General features: G+C 45.9%; 1 protein-coding gene across 2 annotated transcripts in view; it reads right to left on the bottom strand.

The window, feature by feature from the left end:
• Positions 1-2,243: 2,243 nt before the first annotated feature.
• Positions 2,244-13,972, bottom strand: part of IPO9 (importin 9) — a 39,504-nt gene continuing 27,775 nt past the window's right edge. For both annotated transcript variants that reach the window (XM_050985209.1, XM_050985208.1), the window contains 8 exons: positions 13,287-13,415; positions 11,333-11,608; positions 9,565-9,731; positions 7,432-7,565; positions 5,819-5,938; positions 4,888-4,989; positions 4,026-4,102; positions 2,244-3,354 (listed from right to left, as the gene is read on the bottom strand). In XM_050985209.1, coding sequence (XP_050841166.1) covers positions 3,244-3,354; positions 4,026-4,102; positions 4,888-4,989; positions 5,819-5,938; positions 7,432-7,565; positions 9,565-9,731; positions 11,333-11,608; positions 13,287-13,415 — 1,116 coding nt within the window. In that variant the 3' untranslated portion in view covers positions 2,244-3,243. The remainder of the gene's footprint in view (positions 3,355-4,025; positions 4,103-4,887; positions 4,990-5,818; positions 5,939-7,431; positions 7,566-9,564; positions 9,732-11,332; positions 11,609-13,286; positions 13,416-13,972) is intronic.

The following is a 13,972-nucleotide window of genomic DNA, read 5'->3' on the forward strand; positions in this document are numbered from 1 at the left end:
TCCCGGCGTGCATCGTGCCCGAGGCGCCGGCCTGGCAGCGGCCAACCCCCGGACTACAGCCCCCAGCATGCACCGCCAGAGGGGAGGGGGCCCGAACATCGCTGTGAAGCTCGAAGTGCCGCTTTCGAGGCCGGGGCGGGGACCGAGCCCGCCGGGCTGAACCGGGACCGGCGCTGCCCGGGTAGACGGGGAGGCCAGGCGGGAGGCTACATTACTAGGGTTTATTTGTTCATTCAAAAACAGAACAATACCGATGAATATGCATAAACACGGCCAGTTCATCCCCACAGGGACCTGAGCAGGATGTGTACCAGGCACCAAGGCAGCAGTGCCATGTGCCCTCGGCTGTGCAGTCCCCCACCGCCCGTCATTTGCTTTTCCTTGGTTAATGTTTCCTAACATGGTGTCAGTCACCTCTATGACTATTAGTTTAGTTTCTTCACAACAGGAGACAATACAAGTGGCGCTGCACCTCTCAAACCTGACCTCTCGCAGCTTCACAGAGTCCAGCAGTTTCCATCCTGAGCAATCGCTGTGTGACTGGTCAGAGGTTTTTCAGCAATTCCTGCAGCAAACACAATCCTTGTATAAAGACACACCACAGAGCAAGCCTTCAGAATTTTATTAGGAAAGATGACAGTGGTTAAGCAGAAAAGCAACGAAGTCATGAGCACCAGCAGGACTTTGCCGAGGACTTTGCCTCAAACCTTCTTCCTCGTGCACTCTCAGATTCTCTCCAGCCTCTTCTAGGGATTGCTTGAGTCAGAGTATTTCTTGTCCAGACCACCCTGCACACGGTGAGGGTACTGGCAATAGTTCCTGCACAACCACACCATCTCTGCGCCAGTCCTGCCCCTCAGACTGGTCCCAAGCTTCAGCTGCCATGCAGCAGCACCATGCCCAGCCAGCTCAGGCTGCACCGGAGCTAAGGATGAGGAGAGTGCAGAGCAGCAGTTTGGCCAAGAGAAACAACCTTCCCACTTCCCAAGCAATCTGTAAGGGGCACAGAGCCTTTTTTCTGTCCATCTTTGCTGTGGGAAACTCAGGTAAGTGAATCTTTACATGTAGAGACAATGCAACTTATCCCCCCATCCTTCCCTTCTCACACTCCTTGAAAAAGCACTGATAACTGCAAATCAAAGCAGTTTTTACCCAAAACACGGATGAGCTACAGCAGGAACATGGCACTGACCCATCCATCTTTTGGAACTTACAATGACAACAGACACCTTTAGATGTTTCAGTTCAGTGTCAGTACTAATGTCAGCCTCATTTTTCATGGACTTGTTTAAATCTAGCCTCTGAGCTGGCTAAAGCACCCCTGAGGCACAGGATTCCATATCCTACTGGAGCACACACAAACCCCAGCAGCACCTCTGTGAGCCCAGGCTAAGCAGCCCTCAGTGTGCTGTTTGCTCCTAACACCCTGAACACACCTCGATGCTTCCAGACATTTGGCATCCACTTTTGTCCAAGTATGGATGGCTGGGTTTCTGCCTTTGCTGCTGATGCACATGGCAAAAAAGCTGGTTCTGCCTCTCCCCAGAGCGGGGACCAATTCCTCTAAGAACACTCCCGATCCTTTTGGAACAGCCACGTGCACACACCACTGTAGCCATCAGCTTCTTGGTGGGTTTTCAAAACTGCACTGTTTGGTTTAACTTGTTGGCCCTTTCAGTGGAAGCTGAGAGGGAAAGGCCTCAGAACAAAACTCCTACTGGACTGTATGACAGGAGGGTCAGGGTACCCCTTCTCTTACGTATTCTTGTAGACCAGAGAATCCCCAGGGAAGAAAGACACTGAGACTCAATGGTGTGGGAAGAGCTTGTACCTTATTAGACACATAAAAATCAGGCTTCAAACTCTGCTTCTCATAGAGTTAGTTAGGCACTCAAAAAATTGAGAATGGCTCAGAGGAGTCTGCAGGGGATGGGGGGTTCCCCCCTGGCTCTGCCCACTCTCAGGCACAAGGTGAGACCAGTGAGAGACAGAAGGAGTCCAGGTTATGGAGATTTTGATACACTGTCAAAACAAATGATTCCACAAAGGAACAGCAAGTGCCTTTCTTAAAAGGAAACTGTAATGGCTCAGCCCATTTTAAGCAGGAGATACATACAGCACAGGACTCCCTTTCTGTCCAGGTGGCTCCCATGAAACACCCAAACATCCTCTGACAGCACGTACAGAATGTGTCCTAAGGAGAAATATGTCTTTAAAAAGTGACTTCAGGAAACAAGCACAAATTCCTTTTAAACCTGTTTTATAAGAGGGATACCAATGTACATTTTAATAGTTTTATTTCATTTTCCCCGAAAGGGAACCAAAGGCAGAGAGGTGTTGTGAGATACATCACACTGTTCTCATGGGGAAATCAATTTGCAAGTGTTATTTTACCACTCTATAAAAATACACACAGGAGTGTGAAAAAAGCAAAGTAGTTCAGAGTGGCTGTCATGGAACAAATCTGTTAAATACAATCAATTCTTTTTTTCCCCCTAAAAACTGTGGCTCCTTGTGTTCCAGAAAACCAGTCTTTCATAGCCACATGCCACAGGAACAGAAATGTAAGTGATGGCTTCCTCTGAGCATGTGCACACACAAGTGTTAGTGAAGAACTGCTCCCATGGGAGATGTGAGCAACAGAGCCCCATCCACACCAGGAAAGAAGAAACGCACTCAGGTCCATTGTCTCAGCTTCCCCTCCAAACTCCTGTGAACTGGCTCCATCCCATCCAGACAGCTCTGAAAAGAGTCTGAGGTTCTATAAAAGAAGCCACGTTGTAGGAACAAGATATTTACCCTGTGTTACATGAGGAGGAACAACAGCCAAGAGGAACAACCTTCCCACTTCTCAAGCAATCCGTAAGTGACCCGGGTCCTTTCTCTGTTGAACTGTGCTGTGGGAAACTAAAAGTGCCTCTTCACAGGTAGAGACAGTTTCCTTTTAAAAATATTAAGGACACATTGTTTTTTATCTTTAAGAACTTCCTGGAAAGTTACTGTGGAAAATGAAAGTGCTCCTGTGGCGAGACCAATGTGCAATGTCCTTGCTGCTTTCTCAGGATTCCTTTCCTTAACATCCTTAGATGTGCGTTAAGATGAGGCTCAAAACATCGAGGCCCTTGTCGACCTGGAACAAGGCAGGCAGACACTGGAAAATGTTTTATGTCCTATCATAAAACGTGGAATTAGCCAAAAATAACCTATTGTTCAGATCTGGCAAGTGTGGTCTCTGGAGTGGCTCTATATCCCGATGGCCTGCAGCACTCGTTTCTCGTTGTCGTTGAGGTGGTCAGAGAACATGGCATAGCAGGGCTGCTGTGCAAACTGGCACAGGAAGTCGGTGAGATAGGCCTGGGAGGGACAGAAACACCCTGTCAGCACCATCCTCCTGGGAAATCCTGCTGCTTCCACCTGGCAGGACACATATCCCAACCAAGTAACCCTCCAGGACTGGAGGGAACAGAAAGGAGTGGTGCAGGAGGAGGAGTGGAAACAGAGGGAAGGGTTGGAGCAGAGGAAAAGGGTGGGAGCAGAGGGAAGGCCCATCAACAGCTGCAGGTGGTGAGAAAAGCAGGAGCAAAGGGTAACGAACACAGGGGCTGACTGCGTGAGAGCATTTCCAAGTGGAATATCAAATTCTGTCATGTTCACTCCAACCTACTTCTGACTTCTGCCAGTAGCTGTGAATCTCACAGGTAGAAAAGTCTCATCTCCCTCTGTTCAAAGGGTTTTGTTTATTCATATTTCCATGTTATAGATATTAATGATAAGGAAAAAGAGCTCCAGAAGTTCTTGGAAAACTTGGCCCTTTCCAAAGTAATTTCAATTAACAGAATGCCTTCTGGATCACAATAACTGGTGTTTCCAGTTAAATATTTGTTAAATATTTAACAAATATTAACTGGATATTTAATATTTAAATATTTAAATATTTGTTTCCAGTTAAATATTTGTCATTAAAAAAATTAAAGTTTATAGAGAATGATTGGAATCTGATAAAACCCCTCATTCTAGAGCATCACCTGGAGATCTATTTGGTAAAGAGGGTCCTTTAATGCATCTGGATCATCCTCTTCATCATCTTCATAGTAATCTTCATCTGTCAGAGGCAAATCAGCAGGTTTTAACATCAAAAAGAGCAGACTATCTCAGGAAATTTTCTATCAAGCTGCTGAAACCCAAGGATCCAAAAGTAAATAGTTTCAGCACTGCTGGGAAAAAGAAAATTGTATCCAGAATATTGTCCTTTAGGTGATGTGATAGAAACCACAGAAGCCCAGAATCAGGGCCAGTGGAGGCTCGAGGAACACGCAGGTGAACCAAGCACACATGGGACATTCCCAGACAGGTTTGGGAATTCCAGGCACCAGGATCTTCTACCTTAATCCCATGTAAGGGTGACACTTTGCCAGTTCTGAGCTAATGTGAGCAGCATCCCTCACTGTTTCCCTGTTAAGTTCTCCCTTCTGAGGCTACGTAAACCTCAGGGATGATGCACCCACTCATCTCTTTATGCAGCACTTGCTTCTCAAGGTCTCTCCACAAATGAGCTCACCCATCCCTAGGACACTGTCATGCTGAGGCCACACCTACACCTTGAGCAGCAATTTTGTCTTTAGAAGAAATACCTGCAGGAAGCTCCCAGGTGTGAAGCCTGTGCAGTATGTGAACTCCCAGGTGATGTTATTTATAATGCAGCAATTTAATCACCATGTTGCTCAAAGCCATGGCTTCTCCAGAAAGTCCTTATTCACAATCCCAGAGCAGAATTCCTTCCCCATGCCTGCAGCCTTTGTTTTGCTGCTGGCAAGGGAATAAAACCTTGACTAGGATGTCACCTACTTGATTATAACTTTGAAGAAGGACTTTCAAGCTGTTACTCACCATACTTGTTTGTGGAAAGAATATCTGACAAGAACTGTCCCGCTAAGCCTTCATCTTCATCCTCGTCTTCTTCCTGATCCTCCCACATATCATTTGAATCATCTGTTTAGAAAAAGAAAATTCTAGAAATGATCCAAACCCAAGAGGTCTGTGATCACTCTATAGGGGACTGGAGTTTGTAGGCAAACACATCTCTGCCTGTGTGGGTGGATGAAGAAAAAGACCTACAATCCTCTTTATCCTTTAGGAATGATTCCAGAGCTGGAGCCAAGCAAAAGGCAACACCAAGAATGGATACTTGAAGTAGGAAGAAAGGCAAACCAGATACACCATGAAAGGGGAATTTTATTTGCTCATGGTCAGATCCTATCTTCCAAACTAGCTCAAGAGAATTTTTAGGTCTAAGGATACACAATACTGACTGATCTTATTCTCCCATTTTATTTATTTTTACTTGGAAGAGATTGGTAGCACTTAAATACAGCACAGGGAAGGAAGAGATATTGTCCTAATGATGAACTGTGCCACAAAACAAGAGATCTGGAGAGGGCAGGGTTAGATGGGATACTGGGAAGGAATTCTCCTTGTGAGGGTGGACAGGCCCTGGCACAGGGTGCCCAGAGCAATTGTGGCTACCCTTGGATCCCTGGCAGTGTCCAAGGCCAGGTTGGACAGGCTTGGAGCAGCCTGGGACAGTAGAAGGTGTCCCTGCCCATGGCAGGGGGAGAACAGGATGAGCTTCAAGGTACTTTCCAGCCCAAACCAGCCTGGGATTCTGTGATTCTATGAGCTTATCCCTCTGGATCACTATTCAAGCCTTTGTAGGATACATGATTTACTGTCACAAAGTTCCTACACCAGAAATTCTTCTCAAGAGAAGATCAAGTAGATTTAAGCCATGCAAAGAGAAAAAGCAAACACAGTATTTTACCTTGGCTCCAATCTGCAGTTGTCTGTCTAGAGGCATTTGCTTCCATGGAATTAGAGAGTTCATTTATTATTAATTTTAAGATTTTTACTAACAAAGGAATGTTTGTCCAGCGCTCAGGATCTGCAAGAGAAAAAAATACACATATTCATGTTGCTTTTAATTAAAAGTTATAAAACAGGCCCTTTTTTGTTGAGGTGGGGTTTTTTTGTTAGGGAGGTTGGGAGAGAAAACCAACTGACATAAAATCCCCAAAGCTTCTTTCCATACACCCTCAGAGCTACATTCCCAAAGATCTCAATGCAGTATCAACTTTGCACATTCTGAGTGAGCAGGAGGCAGGGGGAAGATCTTCACAGCTGAATGAACGCGTGACTCTACTCCTGCAGGCTGCTGAAGAGAGTCAGCTGGAGTCAACCTTTCTTTCCTGAAGTCCATTTGCACATCCACCAATGCTTTCATGTAATAAGCGGTGCATGCTCTCAGGCATGGCTCTGCCCCTTCTGAGGCACTGTAAGCTCCAACTTTTTCTTACTGGTGTTCCTGCAGAGCTTAACTATTCCACAGGGACAGCCAGACAGTGCATTTGCCCTTAACTACAAAAGTAAAGATCCTATCAAATAAAAAATCTGGGAGCATTAGTTTTAGCTCTTACTAATGCTAGTATTAATCTTTGTTTAACTCAAATGCTGGCAGTTGCCATTTTTCTCTCTGACCTTCGTTGGTTTGGTTTTTTTAAGCCAAGAATAATCAGGTAGCAAGTGATTTGTGACCACCACTCACCTATAAAAATCCCTAGTGCTTGCCCCTATTAATCTCCTTAGCTGTCACCTTAGTCCTTCACTGCAGATCCCAAGCCCATGGCAGATCAAGGAGCACTGACTGTCTGGAGAGGCTCCCAGTTTGGATCTGTACAGCCTCCACATCCCATCCCACCACTGGGCACACAGGAGCTCTAGCACAGCAAGTGGCACAACCAAGGTAGGTCTGACTGATGACTGAGGACAGCAGCTCCTGAGTGTCCTCCCCTGGAGCTCAGTCCTTAGGAAAAACTGCCCAGGGGCTCTGCACTAATTTAAAAGATTAATCTCAACAGCAACCTCCAGTCAAAGACCTTGGATTCAACTTATTAAAAATAAGACAAGTCTTATGCAGGAGACTGTTCAAGCTTTCCTAAAAGAAATCTCTAACTTGTTGAATCACTGCTTTTTGTGAAAGTGTCGCATTGAAAAAGACACCACTTTGTTTTGAATCTTTGCATGCACTAAAGACACTTTGCTCTCAGGGAAGCTACCAGGCATCCAAAAATATCAATTCTGTCTCATGATGCAAAACAGCAGTGAAGAACTCCCCATCCCGTAATTACCTCACCTAGTTACAGTAAATCAGACATCAGGAGTCCTCCAAAGCAGTCTCTGGCAGAATTAAGGTAAGTAGATACAGGTAAACAGATATATTAAGTACATGATGTATGAATTAGCTCTAAAAACCAACACATGCCTTCTGCAGGAGCTCTCTCTCACAGCTCTGTGTGATCTGCCAGACCTATTTAAGGCCTTCCATAGCATCTACTTACAGAAAAAAGCCCTGTTAAATACAGCAGAATGATTACTTACTTTTGGCTGACTTGGATCGTGTCCGAATTCCCTCGTCCATATTAAATATTTCTTCTCCCTTCACTCTAATGTCCTGGAGTCTCTTGTCATCTGTGTTGATGCCATACTGCAGGAGTTTGCACAGTGCTACAGAGCTGGGAGCAGAGAATAGGAGAATTAGAGATCAGAATTTCCCTGAACTGTCTGGCTTTCACAGCCCCTCTCTAACAGGGAACACACCCCAGAGCAGACACCCCGATGCCCTTTCTTCTGCATCTTTGCCAAAACAAGCATGACAGAATTTTCCCATGTCTCCTGTTTTATGTCAGCATCTGAAACTGGACTCAGCTCCTGACCTGCAAAGTAAGCTGGGCACTGGTCAAGCTCTGGATTTAGCACCACCAATGGTACAGACATCCACCCAACATACATTAAAGGTTTCTCCAGGTCAGAAGGGCCAGGTTAAACGTGCCCCTGCAGCACCATGTGCCCACGAGGATGGAATTAAGAGAAAAGCAGTGGAATTAAGAGAAAAGCAGTAATTTGGCTGATCTGTAGCAATGATCTGCCCCCTTTCTCCAGTCTGAATGATCATTTTCCCTTCTGGTCCTTCATGGCTCTGCCACACTCAGACCTTCCAGCTTGCTCCTCTCCTTTACATTTCTTTCCATCTCTGATGCTCACATTTCCACTCCACACTTCAAACCTTCTCCTGCTCCACACTGTTTTCAAGCACATTGAGGATGATGCTGACTACAGGTCAAGGTTGACAATCTTATGCTTGGCACCCCCAAATCGCTCTCTCTCCTGGCTCCACAAATCTCAAACTGAAGTTTTGGAGCTCTGTGGAACTCTTTTTGTGCTTTCACTTCTCACACTCTCTCTCTCCCACACTATGGCTCTGACTTCTGCTGATTTGGACCCAGGTCATACCTGCTGCCACAAGCTGCCCAAAATTTTCCCATCATTTCACCAAGACTCCACAGCCACTTCTTCAACCTGGCCCCAGTGGCTGGGGACTGTGCACACAGGTGATGTCAGCTACCCTCAGGGTGCTTCTACTAACCATGAACAAGAGGCTCAGAGCAGGACCTGCTTTTCCTCAGGACACAGAAACTCCAAGCATTTACTAATGTGGTAAATGTCACCACAACCAACCAAATTCAAGTGTTTAATATCAATGCAATGTGAAGCCCTGTTACATCACCTGTACAACAAACATTTCTTATTTTGGACAACACAGCTCTAAGCAATCACCTTTAACCTTGTTCTCCTGGTCAGCCTTGGCTTTTCCCTGTGCCATAAGCCTCAAGAGATCCTGCAGACAGGCCTGCACTGTCAAAATGGGGATAAACCACCAGGTTTAGGGATGAAACCAACAAAATGTGACCAAAAAGAGCACTGGATCCCAAAATCTGCTTCTTGTCCTTCAGGATTATTCATTAACTTCCATTTTAAACCTGCTTTTTCTCATTATTTATTTCACAGCCTATTTGACAGCCCATAACAATGACATAACAACACACATAATAAGTGAGTTAACAGCTGGTGAGACCCTTTAGAGTAGTCTGTGAGGCCTCACAATTCCAGAAAAATCTAATACAGCAGCTGTGACAAAATTTAAATGAATACAGAGCATCCCATGCTTTGGAATACAGCACTCAACCTCCAACAGAACACAAACACGCTCCCATAGCAAAAGGGAGAGAACACTGTTGCAATTGATTTCTTGATTGACCTTTAATAGATCAATAAATCCACAAGAAATCACCACATTCTCTTAGGAAACCCTCTACAATACCCCAGAACTCTACAGTAGTCTACAGAGGCAATTCCATGTGTGGAAGCTCTTCTCATCTCATTCACAGAAATTCAATCCCAAAAGCAGCCCTGTATTTGCAGGAGACACCCCCTTCCCCCTCGTGTCTCTGCTCCAACACAGGAGTACCAGGCAGCAGGAGCACTGATGAGGAAGATCAGAGCTTGCTCCAGTTACCACAGCTCTCCTGAGCAGAACTGACAGTGCAGGGAGCAGCAGTTCTGCCCAATGCTGGCACACACTGCTCCCACCTGAGCCAGCTCCCCTTCCCTCAAAGCACAGCACTCAAAGGCAGTGGGATGAGGGCAGCTAACAGGGGTGTCTGTGGGTCCCACCTGACTTTGCCTTCATACTGCCCATAGAAGAGGTGCTGCCTGCTCATCCACTCGGCCATCACAAACTCCAAGGCGGGCTTGCCAGTGGGGCCGGGCAGGCTGCACAGGAATTCCAGAAGGGGCTCCAGTTGAGAGTGAACCAAGTGAGCAAACACCATGATCAGGGACTGCAGGAGGAGAAAGGCAGTGTTAGCTGTACATAATTTAATAGCTGGAAATGTTTTATCATGTATTTAAGGAGCTGGAGTGCAGCTGTGCTTGCTGAAGGAAGCTGAAGCTCCCTGCAGGAGTGAAGGCTGTGCTTACCAACCCCAGGAGGAAGAGAAAGTACAACCAGCTCCAAAGCACTGTGGATTTCCAAATGCAGGAAATAAACACCACGACATCATCACTCAGCAGCACCTTCCCAATTCTGCATGCATTTTGAACATGATTTTAGGGAAGGAACTACAACTTCTGAAAAGGTTTCATTACAACATGCAGTTTTACACTCTGGCTCCTAAAGACCAGGGCAGAACTCATTTGCTGTGTATGTCTAAATGTCACTTTCCCAGCCTGAGAGCATATCTGTAGCCCTCCTCAAGAAAAAGCTGCTCATCTCCAGAGGACCATCTTTCAGGCTAACACAGGGAAGAGATCCAGCACTGCAAAATGCTTGGCTATAAGGGCTGCATGGGACTGCTCCACATTTAAACTTCTGTATCCTTTAAATCCAAAACCAAGCAAAGTGAGAGCCATTCCAAACAATTATTATCACTATATCAAGGGGTAAAAAATCCTAAAGCAGGTGAGATCTGCTGACAATGAAATGGCAATTGTGGCATCATATGCTGGCTTGAAAAATGCACTTTCAAAAATCAGAGAAATAAAATGCTTAGAGCAGAGTGAAGCTCAGCTGAGTGCTGCACTGGGGGCAGAGATGGGATCTTGCTCAGCAGTGCCAGCAAAATATCTTCCCCCAGCTGCTACCAAGGAACCAGGGCAGTCAGCATGAGCTGTTCTACATTGAGGGCATAGGCAAAAAAAGACAGGAGAGAGAATGAAGACCACTGGGAAAAAAAATCACTCCAGAAAACTGTGTCACTACAAGTAGGTCAAGGCTAGAAGAGATGGTGATGCTCTTTGTCTGGTCTCTCACCTCACTCAAGCCAACTATCCCTCCCATCCACCATTCCAGGCATTTATCCTTGGAATACAGAACAAATCCACTCAAAAACAAATGCTGCCTCTGCCATAACATTCCTAGTGAGGCAACTCCTATCCCTCCAAAGAGGGCTTGCAAGTACAAGGGCATGAAGGACTACTGAAGGTACATTACAGGTTATCCAGAAGAATCTTCCTTACCCTTTAATCTTACAAAAAATTTTGGACCTGAGGAACAGCATGGAGCTGTGTCACAGGAGGGTCAGGATGGGTATCAGAAAAAGGCTCTTCTCTCAGAGGGTGGTCAGGCACTGAACAGGCTCCCCAGGGAATGATCATGCCTCCAAGGCTACCAGAGCTCAAGGAGTGTTAGGACAGAGTAAGATTGTTGGACTATCCTGTGCAGGGCCAGGAGTTAGAATTAATGATTCTTTTGGGTCCCTTCTAACTCAGGAGACTCCATGATTCTCTGATCAGAGTAGGCATTTTCCTCACTACTTCAACAAGATACACAGACCCTCCAATTGCACGAGCCATACATAAACAGGCATGAAATGAAAGAAAATTGTGACAGTTTCTTCTCCTGGTGCTTCTCCTCATTCTCCTGGGTGCCAAGCCTGCTCACCTGCATCACACTTAGCGTCTCTGCTTGCTGCATTTTACTCAGGATGGCTCTCAGGATCTGGTCCAGATTCTCTCCCAGCTCACTCCCAGCTTTTGAAATTAAAGTGGAGACCAGTCTGCCCACAAAGGCAGCAGTGAACTCCGAGGTCCGTGGGTCCAGGAGCTGGCTCACCACCTGCATGACGTACCAGAGCCCGTTGTGGCCCTGCTCGTCGTGCCACTGCGCGATCTGCTCCAGCGCCACCGACACGTACGCGCGCAGGCACTCGCCGCCGTTCTACGAGACAAGAACGGGTAAGGGAGCAGGCATGTGGCATCACACACTCTTTGAACATAACTCTCTCTCCCAGGATTTTTCCTGGAGAAGTACAGAGAGAAGAAGAGAAAACAATTCTTATCTCTACTTGCTGCTCCTGTTTTTGCACCTGTGGAATGTGTTAGGATGACTGTTTACCTGAAGGGATTTGTCAATTGGGTTCTGCTGAGGACTGTTTTGTTTCCTTGGCCAACTGGGTCAAAGCTGTGTCCTTGCTGTCTCAGACAGTCATGGGTTTTTCTTTAGTATTCTTTAATGTATTTTGTTTAGTATATTTTTAGTATCCCTTTAGTATAGTTATAATATAGTATTAATGTAATATAGTATAGTTTTCATAAAGCAATTGTTCAGCCTTCTGAATCATGGAGTCCTTTCCAGATGCTGGGGTCACCCTGCATTTGATATGGGCAGGCATGGGAGACATCCCCTTCACCATGTCAGAACCACCCTGAACCACAATGAAAATAAGGGGGAAACTGGTAGCACCTGTGAAAGATTTACAGGTAAGTTCTACAGACTCCAGCTCATTCACACATACACCACTCCTCACTGCCCAATCAGCAGCAATCAAGATAACTAATAAATACAACAATAAATACAACAACAACCTCAAGTAGCTGCAGTTTTGTGCCAGTCTTGGTACCCAAAGAAATTCAAAGAGTTTTCAACAAGTGAGAGGTGAAGACAGAGAATTGTGACATGAACAAAACAGAACTCAGCAGCTAAGCTGCAGTCCTTTTGAATTCTTCTTAGCACAAAGATCCATCAAAGCAATCAATGTGCAGGTCTACATTTTCTCCCTGCTGGTCTCTCACCTATTCTCACTGGTTTGTTGTTTAGGCAAAGACCACATTGCCATGGTCTGTATCCACATGGCAAAGCGTATCTGCCACTATGGAACTCCTTACATAAGGAATGAAACCACCCTTGCTATTCATATGCCAGTTAGGAGCTGGAATGAAAAGGCTCCCTGCACTGCTAGCCTCTGATGCTTTTTCCTTCTTGCTAGATACTCCAAAGACATCAGGCCATAGCCAAGTCTGCCTGCCTGCCAGCACAGCTCAGGCGGTGCTGATGCTGGAGATGATTCCCTGATCTCCCTTCATCTCACACCTGGCTCAGTCAAAAAGAAGTTTGCCTTCCCCTTCCCTCATAAATAAGTACAGCGGAAAGCTGCTAGAGCAGGAGGGCTAGGAGGGTTTTTGCTGTCCTGTGCCTGTGAAAATTCCTGAAGATAGCCCCTGCCATTACCAGGCATGATTAATGTTATGAGGGCAGAAAAGGTTTGCTTGATTGTTTGGTTTTGGAGGTTTTTTTTTTGGTGTTGTTGGGCTTTGGTTGGTAGGTTTTTTAACATGCTCCAGTGCACTAAAACAGAAAAAACCATCGAGGCCGCTGCCTTTCTCACTGTAGTTCTCCACATTCAGGAATTATCAGGAGAAGTCACTGCAGGCCCTGAACAACAGGACTTTCATGGTAAACTGGAGGTGGCAGAGGCTCTGAGGGGCTGCTGATCCAGCAACTGGCAAGAACACCCTGTGCTTCCTCAAAGGCTGTGTCACCTCTCTTGGACTGGTACAGCCCTGCAATCCTCTCCCTCCCCACAGTGTTACCAGCCTCCCCCTCCGCAGAGCAGTACCTGCATAGTAGCATTGTCATCTGTGTTCAGGCTGCACTGTGCCACTGCAGGGAACGCCTGGCAGATGAGGAGCTGGGACAGAGGGGGTTTTGTATTCCTCACAACTGTGGTCAGTATATCAATAGAAGTCTGAAAGGAAAGCACAAACTGTCACAGCAGCAGCAGCCACAGAACTTGAAGTCAGCACTATCCGCCCCTGCTGCAAACATGAAAGGTGTGAACTGCAGGGATGTGGCCACTGCAGCAACCCCACCCTGAACTCACAGTCTAGAATCATTTTTAAATGCAAGGACCCTGGAGTCACACACCCAAGCATCACTGCTGTGAGCTGCAGAAGTTCCCAAGACAGTTCCCACATCAAGAGCAGTGTCACCACTCAAACATGGCAAACAGATGCATGCTAATCAGAACAGCCAGAGAACTGCTCCAGCTGACTCGTTCCATTTTGGCTATATTGACTTAAATTTATTTTAATTACCCATAAGCAATTGTTACAGTCATACCAATTAACAGATTATATGCATATTGATATGGATGTTTATGGATTTAATTCCATACGACTATTTTACACAGTCAGTGCTCCATCTTTTATTAGGGCACCTGTATAATTTATCTCCAACGCACACATATGTGATGCATAAATCAGAAAAAGCTTTAGGAAGAAATGCAAGGAAAAGTTATGGAGG

The sequence above is a fragment of the Serinus canaria genome, chromosome 26, assembly GCF_022539315.1.
Source record: "Serinus canaria isolate serCan28SL12 chromosome 26, serCan2020, whole genome shotgun sequence".
NCBI classification, from domain to species: domain Eukaryota; kingdom Metazoa; phylum Chordata; class Aves; order Passeriformes; family Fringillidae; genus Serinus; species Serinus canaria.